Here is a 19,316-nt window from a genome sequence, read left to right as displayed (position 1 = left end):
TGAATCTAGCAGTTATGAACATTATGTCTTAGTGTTTTACCTTATGTTTTCTTTATTGTGTTCTCACATAAGTCAGTCGTTACGTAAGGTAATGCCATAGCTGCTGGAGTCTTACACTGCTAGCTACGTACCCTTGACATGAATGAGGTGTTAAATTCCTAAAGAAATCACACATGCACACATGGATCAATGCAAGGTTTACGGTTGATGCTTACTGTTAAGGTTTGCTTGTTTAACGAACCAGTGTTTCCGTGATGCTTTGGCATCTCTGAAAGGGGGAATTGTGGAATGTTAGCATTGTAAGTAATGAATATTATGTTTTGTTCTTCATGAGTAATCATCTTCTAACCGAATAGTGATATATGCTGACCTCTCACAGGCTACTATTGGCAAGTAAAAATGCCTCTTTGGTCTTGTCAACTTGGGTGACACGGACACTCAAGAAAGGTCACGAAGCAACTGTGTAGGTGAAAGTAGCCGACGGGTTGTTTCCGTGGGCCCAATTTGGCACAAGCCTGTCACCCGGATGTTTTACGACTGCCAACCGGAAGGTGTCCACTAATGCCCACCAGCAGGGCCTTAGTCTGAATAAATCAGGGGCGCCACCAAGAGGGAGATGAATGCCAGAAACCATTTAAAAAAATAAAAATAAATAAAATACTTAGTACCTAGTTATATTAGAAAACACCAGACACCATTGAAAACTAAAATACATATATTGGATGACTTAAAGATGCTGAAGCATGATTATAAAACAACAGTTTGGGTAACATATGATACCAAACTTGCTGTGACACAATAAGAACCCATGTAATTTTAGGAAATCTTGGTTAACCAATCAGGACCGAGAGGTGGATTCAGAACAAGGTGAGCGAGCCCAGAAGACTATCTAAAGAGATGTTTCTCATCTTGGCGAATGACTCTGTTTGTTCGAGGCTTTGAATAAACATTCAGTGATTAGCTCCAGCTTTTGCCTTTTGGTTTATTGGGCCATCCAAGTCTTCGTCTAAGTTTGCTTCCTGAAAATGTTAGAGTTTAAAACTCAAATCCAGTCCATTATTTGACCACAATCTTCTGAGGAGCGTGGAGCAGGGTGCAGAAGGAGGACGGACGGAGGTGATGCCCATCAGAGGGGCATCGCCCGATCCAGAAGCGACCAATCAAGACACAACAGAAGTACAACAGGAAGAAAAAACTGTAAACTAAAAAGAAAGTGAGAAAATACAGATACAGACAAGATAAAACATACATACATACCATTTACACTCACATTCACACCTACGGACAATTTAGTCTTCAACTAAACCACCATGCAAGTTATTGGACTGTGGGAGGAAACCCGCCCAGGCACGGGGAGAACATGCAAACATTACACAGGGAGGCCAGATTTGAACTCAGGACCTCTGAATTTGTGAGGCGGATGTGCTAACCAGTCAACCACCGTGCCGCCCGCAAAACATCTTCAGGGTTGCAAATGCACACTGCTTATATAAAGCGTAAGCAATGAATTTCAGCTAATAAAACATCATGACAGCCCAACAAACAACCTGCATGGAGGTCAAAGTCTACTTGAGGTCATCTACTGTATAACAAGAAATGTACTCATCTTTTTGTTATACAACATTGTGATAAGTTTGTTTGCTTCCCCCTCCGTAGTTCATGGCCAAACACGTACATACCACACATCCCACACCCCCACGTCTAGGATTGTGGTCTGCCACAAGCTCTTAATCAGCCAAACTATAACAATGAAGAACAGTCAGTACAAAATACCTGACGAACCATATTTGATTTGTAAAAATCAATATACACATAGAGTACACATATGTCTTTTATTTTTTTTACAAAAATAAGTCATTTGATGTTACAAAATCTTCAGAAATACAATACAAAAAAAACACTTCAAATTTAAATGAAATAATGAAACCAAGCAGAAACCTCATTCATATAACCTGTCACTACTCACAGTGACTCAAATCCCAATATACTGTATAACAGAACATGGGATTTTGAACTATTGACACAACTGTAACAATATCAACAAATAAAGGCTCCAGGTACAACTGTTGAATCATTTGAAGCAAATCTTTTAATGCTTGAATTCCAGATCCGTTTTCAATAAGTTTCTTGCTCTCTTCAGGCTTTTTACCACTTCACCACTGAATTCTCTTCCTCTATTTCTTCACAGAGAGGACGTGGAGAAAAAGGAGAAAAAGGAGAAAAAGGAAAAAAAAAAACATTGTGGCAACTTGTGTATCCGGATCTGCCAAAGTACCAGAAAATCAGAATGAAAAATTTTAAAAAACAAAAAAAATTTACGTGGCCATCTTGTTCTCTTTTGATCCCCTCAGCTCCTGGTCAACCAATGCCCTGTCCTTTCAAGGTAAAGCATAGTAATATATTTGTGTCTTTTGTTGGCTGAATCACTTGGCCATTCGAAAAACTGTGAGATCTAGTGGCTCCTTGGAGGGAACACACCAATCCTCTGCTTCCAAACTCAGTTTGTAGTGGCGCAGAGCAGTTTTGTTAAAAACTGGCAGCCTCTCCACTGAATCTGTCGACAGTGCCTGGAAAGACAGAAAACCGCGACAATGGGGTGATGGTAATAAACATACAGTACATAGCACAACAAATAATTGCCTAACATATTGAATTGATATCCAGACAAAATCCTAGAAAATGTTTTCTGTGTAAGAAAGGGTAGACATAATTAAATGATGGTGATGCAAATTAGAATGGATGACTTGCCTGTGACCAATACCATCTCTGTTGATTCAGTTTCAGTTAGTTTAGTTAGCATTCTAAAGAAGAACAGGGCCTCAGCTATGGGAAGTTCCAAACATGCCAAGAGCGATTCTCCAATCGCCTTATATATAACATAAGTTTTAAAAATTAACAGTTGATCATTAATTTTCTCCATAGTTTCACAGAAGAAAATCCAATTAGTCCAAATAATATATTTACAATGAAACAATATGATCAGCAGAATACTTTATTAATGGCCACTGTAATGGTATAATCTTGCTTAGTTGTACATAAATAGTCCATTTAAAGGTCCCATATTTTACCAAATCACCTTTTTTCTACTATTTTGGAGTTTTATTGGCTCTATAGTGCCTCAGTAAACATGTGAAATATGAATTAAAATTGTCCACGTTTTCCTGAGTTCCAGATGTTTTTCTGCCGAGAGACCTGAAATCAGGTCATTTGAATTTCTCGAGCTTATCGACATCACTAGCAAAAATCTCTGCCTATCTCTTCGCTCCTGCGCCAGCGCTGTCAACATAGCAAACACGTGTGCTCACACAAATGGGTCTTCTACACGGAGGCAACCAATCAGAGGAAAGGGGGCAGTCTGAGCCAAATATGGACAAAGCGGGTCAAACAGAAGTATCTGTCAGAGGGGCCTTTTCTGGACACTCGTATGACAAAACCAAGGTGTTTTTTTTAAATGAAATTGACACACTATACTAAGTCCATGTTAGAGAGTCACTCTACGTAGGTAAAAATAGTCAAAATGTGGGACCTTTAATATATTTTAATAGACGTCATACCCGAGCTACATTTTCAGTTAAGGTAAATTGGTATATGATGAATGTTTTTTTTTAAAAGCTGGAAATGATACAAGGACGTGTAAGGCAAAATTATATCATGCTGTAATAACCTCCCTAAGAGAGATATAGAATTCAGGAAATAACAAATTCAATGGGTGATGATGCCGTAAGTGTTGACGTCATCGGAAGTGATGTCTCCGGAAACCGGACCCAAAATCTGCACTGGTGTCACAGTATTTGAACATATTTATCTTCATGTTCATTTTACGGGTGATGCTTTTGTTACTTTCAATGTATATCTACACAATTCACTTCATATACATTACTCCTGATGCAATTATTTCGCCCACTTTACGACTGTATGACATTCCATCCATCCATTTTCCATACCGATTATCCTCACTAGGGTCGCGGGCATGCTGGAGCCTTTCTCAGCGATCTTTGGGGGAGAAGTGGGGTACATCCTTAATTGGTCACCAGCTAATCACAGTGCACATATAAACAAACAACCATTCGCACTCACATTCATACCTACGGGAAATTTAGTCTTCAGTTAACCTACCACGCATGTTTTTGGGATGTGGGAGGAAACCGGAGTACCCGGAGAAAACCTACGCAGGCACGGGGATAACATGCAAACTCCACACAGGCGAGGCCGGATTTGAACCCGGGTCTTCAGAACTGTGAGGCAGATGTGCAATCTGTTGTCCACCGTGCCACCCTGTACGATATTACACTACACTATTTAAACATAACAGACGAATGAAGTGTGAGTTTCTTTACCACTGCAGCATTTAATCAATTTGTTTACTTGATATAATAATATTTAAACATATTTTCATGTTCATCAACCAACTAGTGTTGGTACTTTTGTTAGTTTCAATTATTTTCTTCACATTTCACTTCATAGTGCATCACTTTCAACTCAAATCAATATATTTACATTATATAGTCAGATTCTCTTAATTACTGTTAGAGGTTAAATTATGATGTAATAAAAAATACTTAATTACTTTTAAATGTTTGTATTTCTGTACTTTTTCTTGTCATATTTTGACTTTAGTAACATTCAATCATGAGTTTCTTTGGATCAATTAATTGCTACAATATGAGATTATCATCAAAATATTGCTACGATATTGTATGCACACAACTTCTCCTCTTTTGTCCTCCCTGTATGATTGTACTTGTATCAAGCTCTTGCTTTAACAAAAGTGTTAAAAAACATCAACATGGTGTGATGGTACCATTCATATAAAACTGATAAAAGACCATATTCTTTAATTTTTTTTAAATACCCCACTTGCTTGTAAATCCATAGCATATTGTTTGTATTTCGAAAATTCATATGGCTAACCATCATGTTAACAGGCTGTCTCCAGGTGTGTGACAACAGAGTGACTTTTCATCCTTGTACTCTGTGTTCTTACAAATATTTATAATATAGTTTTGTACTTGACTATGCTTACCTGTAGTTGTAGCAGCACATGGTTTCAAGTCACACTGTTGCTCAGCACAGACAAGGTCTAGCCACATGCTTGACTTAGGCTAAGGGATCCAATGAGTTCATTCTGGACTTAAGTTTGGGACAAGGCTGTACCTCTCTGAGGCTGAGCTGGACAACACTGCAAATCATATGAATCCCTTTTCGTAGAATGTAAAATGTACATAGGTATTCTTCTTGTCAGACTACTGTAGAGAGTTATTAGCAGAGGCGGAAGTAAGTCCAAGTCATAAGTACTGTAAATTTCAAGTTTAGGATGAAAGTATGTAATAGTGCACGTGTGTGTGTGTGTGTGTGTGTGTTTGTGTTTGAATAGAGAGAAAGAGTGGTCATGAGATTTTACACACTCATACATAAGCTTCCTGAATTCTAAGGCTTGTACCCTTCGCCCACATACATTTATCTGACACAGTTGAACAGTTTGGGTCTATGTTATCATTCTATCGACAAGGGTCTTTGGGGCATGGCTGAGACTGTGTGTTGGGGTGAGGTGTGAGGACGTAACTGGAAGTCCCCGGCAGTGGGGGGGGCCGGTTGGGGACTTGTTCACTCCCAAAGGTCATAAATCTATTGACAAGAGTGTTATCAAGCTATCAACAGGTGTTTGGATAGGTGACCGGATGTGAGGGACCACTGAGGGGGTCGCTTGGGGACCTGTCTATTCTCTAAGGTCGTAAATCTGGGGATTTCCGGTGCGGGATTTCTGGTACAATTTCCGGCCATGCCGTTTCCGGCTTCTGATGATACCGTTTCCGGTATGACTTCTGGTTGAGGGGATTTCCGGTGGGGGATTTCTGCACTTACGGCATCATCACCCATTGAATTTGTCATTTCCTGAATTCTATATCTCTCTTACGGAGATTATTACAGCATGACATAATTTTGCTTTACACGTCCTTGTATCATTTCCAGCGAATTATACAACATTCGAAAATTGTAGTTGAGAATGCTCTAGATTGTGCTAGAACTAGAATCCTTATAATGAAATTGCTGGATATTTTTGCCCCTTTTGCATGTTTTTTTCAGTCAGAAGATAAATAAACAACTAAAAACAAAAAGGAGGAGCCCAGTTTTATTTACCGTAACGTAACAAAGATAGCAGGGAATAACTGGAAGCAAACTGGCAAATTTAAGCTTTCAAACAAATCATACACCTTTAGTGTAAGCTGTTTTTTTTTAATGTTACCTTGAGGTGTATAACTGCATCAGTGCTATAACCCTCCATGGAATAAAGCTGTAAGTCTCCTTGAAAGTAGCGAGCATAGAGACGAGAAATGGGCAGCCCATAGCCAAAACCAGCCTATAAATACACATAATACATGAATGTTAGCATTCTTCTTACACTCACTACCTTCTCTTACACTAAGTAATGTAGTATTTTGTGTTCAAAATGCTCACCAGAGGGGCTCTATGTTTCTCCCCTATATTGGGTTTGGGAGCCGTGGAGTACATGTAGCTGAATAGACGCTCTGTCTTCCTAAATGGAACTCCACCCCCTCTATCACTTATCTGTTGGGAGAAAGAGATCAGATTATAGCGACTTTGTCTAAAATTTAAGGGTGTAACAGCAGCAATGGCTAAATACAGTACATACGTACAGTACACCTTCAATTATTATATAATGATGTTTTAATACTAAATTCGCTAATCTAACTAAAGTAGCCCCTGCTTGAGCCGTCACCTTATCGTGGTGGAGGGGTTTGTGTGTCCCAATGATCCTAGGAGCTAAGTTGTCTGGGGCTTTATGTCAGGGTTACCCATGACAAAAATGTCCTAGGTGAGGGACCAGACAAAGCACGGCTCTAAATACCCCTATGATGATTCAACACAGAGGAATACGTTTTCCCTTGCCCGGACGTGGGTCGCCAGGGCCCCCCGCTGGAGCCAGGCCTGGAGGTGGGGCTCGAAGGGGAGTGCCTGGTGGCCGTGCACCCATGGGGCCCGGCCGGGCACAGCCCAAAACGGTAACGTGATTCCCCCTTCCCATGGGCCCAACAACTGGGGGAAGGGGCATAGGGGTCGGGTGCATTGTGAGCTGGGTGGTGACCGAAGGTAGGGACCTTGGCAATCCGATCCCCGGCTACAGAAGCTGGCTCTAGGGACATGGAACGTCACTTTTATGGCAGGGAATGAGCTGGTGAGCGAGGTCGAGAAGTTCCGACTAGATATAGTCGGACTCGCCTCCACACACAGCTTGGGCTCTGGTACCAGTCCTCTCGAGAGGGGTTGGACTCTCTTCCACTCTGGAGTTGCCCACGATGAGAGGCGCGGGTATACTTATCGCCCCCCAGCTCGGCGCCTGTACATTGGGATTCACCCCGGTGGACGAGAGGGTAGCCTCCCTCCGCCTTCGGGTGGGGGGACGGGTCCTGATTATTGTTTGTGTCTATGCACCAAACAACAGTTCAGAGTACACACCCTTTTTGGAGTCCTTGGAGGGGGTGCTACAGAGCACTCCCGCTGGGGACTCCATCGTTCTGCTGGGTGACTTCAATGCTAATGTGGGCAATGACAGTGAGATTCATGCGCACGCACAGATTCATACATCTCGATATTTTTGTGCGTCCGACGTTTTTTGGATTTGAGGGTATGCCATGTTTCAGTAGTAAATCCACGCTAGTTGTTATACATGAGGCCCCAGGTGAGCAAAATTCTGATTTCTTTCTCCCTGACACTCTCGCATTATTTTTAGCAGAAGAGTAAATATTTCCCAAATTTTAATGGTGTTAAGTCTATTAATCAGCAAGACCTAGATAGCATTACTCCATAAAGAACACATTTTAATATATAATGACTGAATACAGAACACATTTTAAAATATTTTGAATACCAGTATGATAAAAAAGGTACACAGCTATACAGTAAATGCACCCTAATTACAATTGTCCATTTATCAATTTTTATCCATTACATTTAACATATTCTTTTGTTTTTCTTCTACTAATGACAACAAGCTAACATGTATTTTAGATCCAGTATATACTGTATCAGCAGATTTCACATACACTAACATTTAATTCCACATACAGACCCTTTCAAAAAAAAAAATTGAATATCATGGAAAAGTTTATTTATTTCCATAATTCTATTCAAAGTTAAACGTTCATAGATTATAGATTTAGGGCCCACAATTTAAATAATTTCAAGTATTTATTTGTTTACTGCAATTGGCTGGCAACCAGTTCAGGGTGTACCCCGCCTCCTGCCCGATGACAGCTGGGATAGGCTCCAGCATGCCCGCGACCCTAGTGAGGAGAAGCGGCTCAGAAAATGGATGGATGGATGGATTTATTTATTTATAGTTACATAATTTGGGTTTCCAGCTCATAAAACCCACAAAATCAGGAATTCAAAAATTTGAATACTGTGAAGAAATCACCATTTACTTTTCAGTTTTTGAAGAAAAAAAAGAAAGAAATTTGGGTCACATTAAATCAATCAAAATATGGTACTTTCAAAACGATATGTTAATCTTCAATACTTGGTTGGGAATCCCTTTGCTTTAATCACTACCTCGATGTGCCGTGGTATTGAGACAATCAGCCTGTGGCATTGCCTGCGAGTTATGGAAGCCCAGATTTCCTTGATGCTTGCTGTCAGTTCTTCTTTGTTTTTGGGTCTGCTGCCCCTCATTTTCCTTTAGATAATACCCCATAGATTCTCAATGGGGTTTAGATCTGACGAGTTGGCTGGCCAGTCAAGCACTGTGATGGCATGGGGATCAAACCAGGTTTTGGTGCTTCCGGCGGTATGGGCAGGGGCCAGGTCCTGCTGGAAAATGAACTCTGCATCTCCATACAGATCCTCAGCAAAATGAATCATGAAGTCCTCTAAAACATTCTGGTAGACTGTTGCGGTTTACCAACACCTGCACTGGACATTGCACCCCAAATCATGACAGACTGTGGATATTTCACACTGGACCTCAAGCAGCTTGGGTTCTGTTCTTCACCAGTCTTCCTCCAAACTCTTGGACCTTGATTCCCGAATGAACGGCGCACTTTACTTTCATCGGAAAAAGGACCTTGGTCCATTGGCCAATACTCCAGTCCTTCTTCTCCATGGCCCAGTTGAGACGCTTCCTACGTTGGCTCAGGCTCCGAAGTGGCTTGACACGAAGAACCTGACAGTTGTAGCCCATCTCCCGGATGCGTCTAAATGTGGTGGTTTTTGAAGCTGTGACTCCCGCCTCATTCGACTCTTTCTGGATCTCTGATAGATTCTTAAATTTTCTCTGTTTGATAATCCGCTGAAGCCCACGGTCATCTCTTTTACTGGTGCATCTTCTCCTGCCACATTTTGTCCTTCCACTAGACTTTCCATTGATATGCTTGGACGCAGCATTCTGTGAACAGCCAGCCTCCTTAGCTATGAACCTTTGTGGCTTACCCATCCTATGAAGTGTATCAATGATGGTCTTCTGGCCAGTTGTCAAGTCTGCAGTCTTCCCCATATTGAACCCAACTGAGACAATTGAAACAAACTGAAGCAATTTAATGACACCTGGTGAAACCTGTGCAGGTGCTTTGAGTTTAGTAGATGAATACTGTGTCACCCATCTTAAAACATTTATGGCCTCCAAAATTTGGGCTGATTTCTTCACACTATTCTAATTTTTTGAATTCCTGACTTTGTGGGTTTTATGAGCTGGAAGCCCAAATTATGTAAAAATAAACAAATAAATACTTGAAATTGTTTAAATAGTGGGCCCTGAATCTATAATCTATGAAAGTTAAACTTTTTGAATGGAATTATGGAAATAAATAAACTTTTCTATGATATTGAAATTTTTTGGAAAGGGTCTGTACATTAACATTTAAGTACAAATAATGCCATGTATCACAAATGCTTGCTCATAACAATGGTAGAGTGTTGGTGACCTTGATTGACAAGTCCTCTTCACCAACTGCAACTCGAACCTTGATGGGCGGGAGGATCCTGCTTGCCTCATGGTTCTCAATGGTTGCCCTCATGGCATTCTGCAGTGACAACACAGGCTCATTTACTCATATTCAAGAGTTTAAATACTTTATTTGTGCCCTTGCCTTCTCTCCTCTTGACTAAAAAATATGCTGTACTATAGAGCACTTAACAATAATGATAAATGGCAAAAGACACAGTTGTTTTAGTAATCATTCATATATTTATTTTTTATTCAATTATGGGGTCTCAGTCGCTCAGTCTTTAAAGCTTTGGGATCTGAAACCGGAGTTTGCAACTTCCCGCAGCAGACAAAAATAAATTGCAAAGAGTTGCTGGAGAGATACTAGCCTGCTTCCTGACTCCAGTCAAGGTGTACTTGAGCAAGGCACCAAACAAATAAAATGTTAGATAATATCGCAACAATTTCAACCCTCTTTAAAGTAGTACTAATTGTCCAGCATCAATGTAAAACTATTTTGAATGATTTCTGTATGGTATATAGTTGTCAGAATGAACCCTTATCATCTCGTTTACTTTCAACTTCCAATTGATATTCATCAAGAGATGAGGGATTATTTATCCTTTTCTCTTCAATGCAAATTATTGGTTGCTTTGATCGTAATTACCTTAAAGAGCTCAAAGAGAATGTGGTACAGGTGAGATGGGATGTAAGAGATCTGAATGGGCTGTCTGATACTGTTAGCTATGGGAGAGAAACGACAGTCAAGGCTTTATATTCACATGTATCAAACAACCAGTATAGTTGAGTCACCAATGTTTCCCACCATTCATCTGTCTCAGCTCCAGTTCAGGTGCTCCCAGGTAATATTGTTCACACATTAACTTAGCACTCTCATAAGCATCTAGGGAAACAAAACCAACTAAATTTAACATCATTGTACATGATATGACAAAGGTTAGCAGCTGTTATAATTCATTGTGGTTGTACAGTATGTATAAATGTTATTTCTGATAACTGAGCTGGATCAAAACCAGAATTTTTTAGTCACATACTGAAACTGGCTTAAACTGGAGAAGTGGCCGCCCCGTCTCTTTGAATATACAGGACTGCATTTCAATGTTACATCATGACAGACCACTGAGCTTTGCTTTGATGCCACACCCTAGTGTTAAAAAATGTCACCTATAGAGTATTTGTATATTTATCTGGTCACTGTCAGATTGATTGAAAATATATGTAGAGCTGACAAAGGCTGATGCAAAGTCACAGACTTGGTTGGTTGGAAAACATAGTTCATATGTTAACCAGTTAACCAGCACATAATATCACAGTAAAGTGCCATACAAATAAGGACTTACCTCGTACAACCTCAGGCACATCACACATTGAGTCAATGCAACCAATGGTGTCAGGGTGAGTGCGGTTTGTGTTTCCATTGAAGATGAGCGCTGCAGACAAAAAAGGAAAACTACTTATTGGTTTCATGAGCACCAAAAAGGTGTATCAGGTTAATGGATTATGAAATTAATATTGACCCAAGGCTCGAATTAAATGGTCTCGCATCGCAGTTTGCGAATTAGAATTAGCATTTTGCGCCTCAAAAAACATGGAAAAGCAAAACTTCGAAATACGGTTTTACCACAGAGACGGACACATGCAGGGCCATATGCGACGCAACGCACTTAGGTCACTGATGCATGGGAAGTAGAATGTGAAAGTGAAGCTATTCAGTTTAAGGAGCGGGAACACAGCAGGAAGATGCAATGCAATGCTGAATTGAGAAGAGAAAAAAAGACAGAAAATGGAAAAAGTGTGCGAGCATTTCATAGTGGCAAGGCGAGCGCCCGTTTATTGTACAACCCCAATTCCAATGAAGTTGGGACGTTGTGTTAAACAAATAAAAACAGAATACAATGATTTGCATATCATGTTCAACCTATATTTAATTGACTACACTACAAAGACAAGATATTTAATGTTCAAACTGATAAACTTTATTGTTTTTAGCAAACAATCATTAACTTAGAATTTTATGGCTGCAACATGTTCCACGGGTGTTGTTGATAAATGACTTTTGCTTTGTTGACAAATGGCTTTTGCTTTGCATCGTAGAGTTTAAAGTTGCACTTACGGCTGTAGCGCCGAACTGTATTTACTGACATTGGTTTTCTGAGCCCATGTGGTGATATTGATATTGATATTACACATTGATGTCGGTTTTTGATGCAGTGCCGCCTGAGGGGTCGAAGGTCACGGGCATTCAATGTTGGTTTTCGGCCTTGCCGGTTATCGATGATGAAATCCATAAATTCCTTGCAATTCTACGTTGAGGAACATTGTCCTTAAACTGTTTGAATATTTTCTCACGCACTTGTTCACAAAGAGCCGAACCTCGCCCCATCTTTGCTTGTGAATGAATGCAATGCAATTCAGTGAAGCTCCTTTTATACCCAATCATGGCACCCACCTGTTCCCAATTAGCCTGTTCACCTGTGGGATGTTCCAAACAGGTGTTTGATGAGCATTCCTCAACTTTCTCAGTCTGTTTTGCTACCTGTCCCTGATTTTTTGGAACGTGTTGCAGCCATCAAATTCTAAGTTAATGATTATTTGCTAAAAACAATAAAGTTTATCAGTTTGAACATTAAATATCTTGTCTTTGTAGTGTACTCAATTAAATATAGGTTGAGCATGATTTGCAAATAATTGTATTCTATTTTTATTTATGTTTAACAGAACGTGCCAACTCCATTGGAATTGGGGTTGTAACACATCCCACTCTCTCCATTGAAGACGCGGAGTATGATGTCGCATCGTGGGACCCAAGGGACAAAATTGAAATTAAAATAGCGCAAATCAGTGAGATTAACATTCGTCTACCTTACTCACACAACGTTAGCCCTGTGGAGCATCTGTTAAGTACGAGTACTGTCGAATGTGTGGCTTTGTTTACTTCAAAGGTGACAAGTACATTACGCAACCATAAAACATTACTTCCAGGTGTTTTTGCTCAGTGTAGTCACTGAAAGAATAATTGTCTTATTCCTAGTCAGCTGTTATACGATCATAAATGCACAGCCATTAACCTAATGTATTAATACGTCACAAAATGCTTAAATGCGAGCTGCTTCATTAATTGCTCCTGAAATTTAGAAAGTTCCTCCTGAAATGAAGAAATGATTCGTAAAACTGCTCCTCAACGGAAAAAAAACAATTCTGAGCCTTGTTGACCTAGGCTCATCAAGTGTTTGGTGATGTGAGTCATACTGTCAGAAACAGTCTCGTAATAGATACTGCATACAGTTCAGAGTGTGTGTTTACTTGTTGTTGAGTGTTAGTATTTTCACACTGTGTGTGAGGCCACTCACTGTGTTGGTTGATGAGCATGCGGATGGAGATTCGGCTAGTGTAGAAGCGGTCCAGGAAGTACTGCATGTTGTGTTCAGTAACAGTATCCTGCTGGCCAAAGGCGTCCTTGTACTCAATGACTCCCTGGGCCATGGTGGGGACCACGTCATTGTGCCTGTTTCTGATCGTCTCCAATACTTCCACAAACCTAGGATGATGGAAAGAAGAACAGCACAGGGTATCCTGTTGACTTCTGTCCTATTATTTATTTCTTGAATAATGCTTTCCTTACGTCACAAGAGTTCTCTGATCATCTGGGCTCTTGTCCAGAAAATCCAAGATCTCCATCAGGCTTTGGATATACCTTGGGGATGTGCAAGCATAGGTGTGACAAAGAAACACATACGTAAGACACCCATATCCTCCTTGTTGCGTCAGTATCAATGGTACAGTTTACCGGGCGACGTCAATAACATTAACAGAGAGTGGTGCAGAATGAAGCTGTGTGTCCTAAAATGTGGTGGGCCTCTGTGGCAATTCCAAGAATATAATAGCAACGCGACACTACAGTAAGCCACCCCCATATCAACCCCCTATGTCACTTTTTCTGCACATGGTAGTGACGTTATTCTGAACGTGATGTTCCCTTCAGCTCCAATAACACGATGAGGAAAAACAAGGGGAAGAAAGGCCTTTGCCTTGAGTCGGAACTGGGACAAAGTTCATACACTTGCTGCTCCCCCACCCCTTTGCTCTGTGAAGGAATCTGTTGGACTGCAATTTATAGTTGATGGATTAATGATAAAACTATCAAATATAAGGCATTCTCAACAGAAGGGTGCGTGAAATTTGTAATGGAAAAATTACTTGCACGTATACCTATACTTACCGTAATTTCTCGTGTATAATGCACATTTTTTCCCCAACTAATTGTCAAAAGTAAATAGTGCGCATTAGACATGGGTATAGGAGAAAATGAAAAAAAAAACGTTCACATTTTATATATGAATCCCGCCATCTAGTGGTTATGAAAAAAGCTGAACACTTTCATTCCAATATTCCATCGCCACCTAGAGGTTATGAAAAAGGTGTAGACTTTCATTCTAGTATGCCAACGCCAGCTAGAGGTTATGAAAAAGGTGTAGCCTACACTTTCATTCCAATATGACAGGGGTACAAATGCCTGCATATTTGTACAGTTGTATTCATAAGCTTACATACCCAGGCAGAATTTGTGAAATATTGTTTTGTTTTTTTAAGTACGACTGATGACTGAACAACAACCATCATAAATTTCTTTATGGTTATGTTTTGGTGACTGATAATGCTTTTCTCAAATGCTTGACAGCACAAGTTTTAATTCAAATAAAATTAAATGTGTTTTTCCTGGGCCTTCATGTTTTCTTTAAAGAATTGTATCCATTTCTACCTGGGTAATCAAACATATGAGCACAACTGTGTGTTTTCTCATTTACTAAATGAAAGTGGGGCTGTGAATTTCAAACTAAGAGCAAGTAAATAAAAAGAAAGTATTACGTGTTCAAATAAAGTGCTTAACTTCAGAATAATTATTTGAAAAAACTAGCAAAATACAGATAATACTTCATATTTTGATCATATGGGTAGAAGCAAAACCATGCATTGTAAAAATGCATGGTCACATTTAAATTTACTTCTGTTTGACCATGTGTCCGCTGCATTAGCCACATGCAGGGATTTGCACAGTAATAGTAGTAGTAGTCGTGGTAGTAGTGTAATTTGGCGGCTTTGTGATGAAGTACCCCATTCACAAGTGAAAATAAAAACAAATTACTGTCTTTACGGTAGGCTTAGCACGATTAGGATTTTTGGAGCCGATCACCGGTCAGCGAGTTTATAAAAACGCTAACCTATCAGATCACAAGATGGAGCAATCTGTCTATTTAAATGACTTGTTCAATTACTGGATATACTTTTGTACTTAATTGCTCAAAAAATATATTTACAATTAGACTTCTCACCTAGCTGATTGGCCTGATCGGTCTCGGCCGATAATTAGCATTTTATGCTGATCGGCTGATCGGCTTTAATGACATAATTCGCCGATCAACACACAAAGATACATTATTTATTTATTACTTGGGAGTGCCGGAGCCTATCCTAGCTGTCTTCGGGCAGGCGGCGGGGTACACCCTGAACTGGTCGCCACCCAATCGCAGGGCACACAAAAACAAACAACCATTCGCACTCACAATTACACCTACGGGCAATTTAGAGTCTTCAATCAACCTACCACGCATGTTTTTGGGATGTGGGAGGAAACCGGAGTGCCCGGAGAAAACCCACCCAGGCACGGGGAGAACATGCAAACTCCACACAGGCGGGGCCGGGGATTGAACCCCAGACCTCAGAACTGTGAGGCAGACGCTCTAACCAGTTGGTCGCCGTGCCGCCACCTTTAAACCTATTATGCGTTTTTTTTCACAGTTCAAAACATATCTCTGGTGTCTTAACATATATCTATGTGCATGCTATTGTCAAAGTAGCCCTGGGATCAAGAATCATATCAAATTATTTACACCATCATTTATTCATTGATCTTTATAAGCAGTAGCACCTTGCCAAATCCCCCCCATTGTTGGTGGGGACCAACAATGTTATTATAGTAAATGAAAACAAACATTACAACATGACAGAAATAATTGGTGCTAACTTACTGCACTTAATTACTTTATTGTAATTAAATTACTTCACACAGACCAAAACCTTAGTGCATGAGACAGAACGTCAGGCATGTTTGCTTACAACCGTTAGTGCTAGCACTAGCTTGCTAGGCTACATAACGTTTTGTTGCCTGCTTGCGAGGCGTATCGTATTCAAAGTACGTGAACATACCTCAAAAGCAAGCCTTAAACGAACGTCCTCTCCCAAGCACCGGTGACCACCAACACACGTTTTCCCCCATTTTGTTCTAATAAACACACGGCGCGATCCATTATTGTTGTCATTGCAACAGTAACGAGTGTATCCGGTCGCGTTTGAGTTGATAAAGCCCAGTGATCGTAAAAAATGTGATGCAGTGGTATCGGAATACAAGATTGTATTGCAGTAGTCTGACATAGTGCAATCGTGAAAGACCAAATTTGTCTTGCAGTCTGATCCAAGCATTACATGCTGTCTGTCTCACACCGCAGACATGTTTTTTTTTTTTAAATAACTTTATTGGTGGTCAGATATTTACAGTACTACGTAAAAGGCTAAAAATAAACTAGCTTTTGGATTCAAATCTACTCTACACTACGGCGACGTGGAGTAAATGTCTTTTGCAGAGCCGATCGATAACATCATTGATCGGATCAGCGAATTAAGACATTAAAGCCAATCAGCATAAAATGCTAATTATCGGCCAATACCGATCAGGCCGGTGTAAAGTCTACTTTACGGGGCCTGCTTTTTTCTTTGCATATGGAACTGACTCACTGTTAAGATAAACATTGAATGAGTCGTCGTCAAAATATACAGTAGCGGTCACTTACCAGCTCTGGACCAGTTGCACAGAGGGCGTGGCCAGAAGTCTTGCCGGCAGCAGGTTGATTTCCTTCATGATGTTAGACAGACGCACAGGAAGTTCTTGCCGAAGGAAGCCGAATGATGTGCGCTCACATGCATTGGTTGAACCTGAAGAGTACAAGAAAATAAATCCAAACATCCATCCATCCATTTTCTGAAACGCTGAACCTCACTAGGGTTGTGGGCGTGCTGGAGCCTATCCCAGCTATCTTAGGGCGAGAAGCAGGGTATACCCTGAATTGGTCACCAGCCAATCGCAGGGCACATATAAACAAACAAGCATTCGCACTCACATTCAAACCTACGGGCAATTTAGAGTCTTCAATTAGCCTACCATGCATGTTTTTGGGATGTGGGAGGAAACCGGAGTGCCTTGAGAAAAGCCACGCAGGCATGGGGAGAACATGCAAACTCCACACAGGCGAGGCCGGATTTGAACCTGGGTCCTCAGAACTGTGAGGCAGACGTCGTCCACCGTGCCGCAAGTCCAAACATATAACATCTTATTCAAACAACACCATTATGGTAAACATCACACAGCGGGACAGTTGGAAATACTGGAAATACAGTACTACTCTTTTCTTTTTACAAGGTCCAGGTGTTTCTGTAAGTATGTTCCAGTGACATGAACTGTACAACTAAAGCATACAACATAAACCTATTTGAAATTACTGGGGGGGAAAACATTCATAAAACTATGAATAAAATTCCTTACAACCTAATTACAACACCTTGTCTTCACCTATTTTTCTGCCGTCATTGAAGAACAGTAAAGTGGCCAAAACTTGATCGCTCCAATGAAAGTGAGGGCGTTATATGTCACAATTAAGTTCCTACTCATTGCCGGATGATGAAGTATGATGATGGTGTTTGTTAATAAGAAACAATAAGGTTGTAATTAGAATGTGGACAGTATTTTCACACACACGCACGCACATGCATAGGTGTTCATGTGGTCAGTAACGTTTGCTGTCAATGTCATCATTACTTTATGATCAGCAACGATCTTGAAAACTCTGCGTGTAACTGTACGGGCTTAATTGATGTCAACGTTGGCAATGCTGTAGACGCCAAATTTAAATAACCTACAAGGGGTGCATTGGATGTGGCATTTGCGTCGTGAAAACAAACAATACCACACGTTATCGTCTAGACACTGCACGACAAACCAATTCAAGCCATAGTTTCATTCATTATAGAGCCTAAAATGTGACGTGAACTAAAGCGCCACTTACCAAAATCCAAGAACTGCTTCATGGAGAGCGGCGATGGGGAAAATTTGGAGAAATGGTCAACGTGTTTGGGAACGTTGGCCATAGCCGCCCCCTTTACCATGGACCTAACAAATCTTATTCTACTAGTCATCCTTAGAAAATTAATACATAAGCGTTGCTATAATTGAATTCGGCGATGTGGACATTAACAACAGAGCTGCTCCAGTTTACATTCTGCAGTAATGCTCGTGAAGTCCACATTTATTACAGCGTTGTTTACTGCCTCTCGGCCAATGGAAGGCGAGGTGGGCGGCACCGAGCCAGTCATATTCCAAGAAATGCGGAGTTGTACTGTAGGGCGAGTGTAAACAAGGCACGCTCCGCTCCTGTATGAATGACCTGGTCATGTACACAGTTACATAACGTTCTCTCTCCCTAGAAAACAACCGGGATGGAAAATTGTTGCATTCTGTTGTCATAATATTAACCTTGCAGTGACAGGCCAACAGTGCTTCATCATAATTAGACTTGTAATATCTTTTAAATCCGACAGCAGCCATAAAGCCAGTACTGAGTGGTGTAAATGTACAAGCACAACCCGGGATCCAGTTGTGGCCCACCTTCCATTTTTTTTAATGGCCCAGTTTACCAAAGATTGATCTGGTTTTGTTTCTGAATGTGGCGCTGGTCTCAGTACAGGTGCAAATCTGTTTTAGTGAGATACAGGGCCCTGGGCCACCCCAAAATCCAGAAAAATCCTACAACTAGTTGCCTTATCACCTATAACAGAAAGCTGTGATGTACAGTGGATATATAAAGTCTATACACCCCTCTTCGAAGGCCAGATTTTTTTGATATAAAAAGTGAGACTAACATGAATCCTTTCAAAACTTTTTCACCATTAAGGTGACCTATAAACTGTACAACTCTATTGGGGGGAGCGGGCAGTTACTGTATAAGAGGGTGTGCACACATGTGCTACCACATTTTATCAGTTGTTTCTTTTTACTTCCCAAATATTGTTTTATTATTATTATTGAGTTAGAGAAGTTGTAGGTAACATGGTGGGAAAAGTTTTGAAATAATTAATCTTGGTTACATTTTTTTTAATCACAAAAATCTGGCATTTAAACAGGGGTGCTTAGACTTTTTACATTTTTTTTTATTATCTTCAACTCGTGTTTATTGAACATATAACAAAAACAAAACAATCAACACAAAATAAATGTGAGAAATGGAGGGAAGAAACAAGGCAAATTTAA

At 40.4% G+C, this 19,316-nt stretch overlaps 1 protein-coding gene across 2 annotated transcripts; it reads right to left on the bottom strand.

The window, feature by feature from the left end:
• Positions 1-1,813: 1,813 nt before the first annotated feature.
• Positions 1,814-18,305, bottom strand: LOC133466258 (pyruvate dehydrogenase (acetyl-transferring) kinase isozyme 2, mitochondrial-like). Of its 2 annotated transcripts, XM_061749784.1 has the most exons (11): positions 18,076-18,303; positions 16,807-16,948; positions 13,584-13,655; positions 13,312-13,499; positions 11,302-11,391; positions 10,767-10,844; positions 10,608-10,684; positions 9,939-10,037; positions 6,457-6,567; positions 6,245-6,358; positions 1,814-2,567 (listed from the first exon to the last, which is right to left on the bottom strand). In XM_061749784.1, the coding sequence occupies exons 1-11, from the start codon at positions 18,203-18,205 to the stop codon at positions 2,424-2,426; spliced, it is 1,245 nt and encodes a 414-aa protein (XP_061605768.1). In that variant the 5' UTR covers positions 18,206-18,303; the 3' UTR covers positions 1,814-2,423. The 2 variants fall into 2 exon arrangements, with proteins under 2 accessions (XP_061605768.1, XP_061605769.1); XM_061749785.1 differs by lacking the exon at positions 6,457-6,567 and having other exon boundaries at positions 18,076-18,305.
• Positions 18,306-19,316: the final 1,011 nt, after the last annotated feature.

Source organism: Phyllopteryx taeniolatus, chromosome 16 (genome assembly GCF_024500385.1).
Source record: "Phyllopteryx taeniolatus isolate TA_2022b chromosome 16, UOR_Ptae_1.2, whole genome shotgun sequence".
Taxonomy (NCBI): Eukaryota; Metazoa; Chordata; class Actinopteri; order Syngnathiformes; family Syngnathidae; genus Phyllopteryx; species Phyllopteryx taeniolatus.
This window is presented reverse-complemented; position numbering and strand designations above follow the sequence as displayed.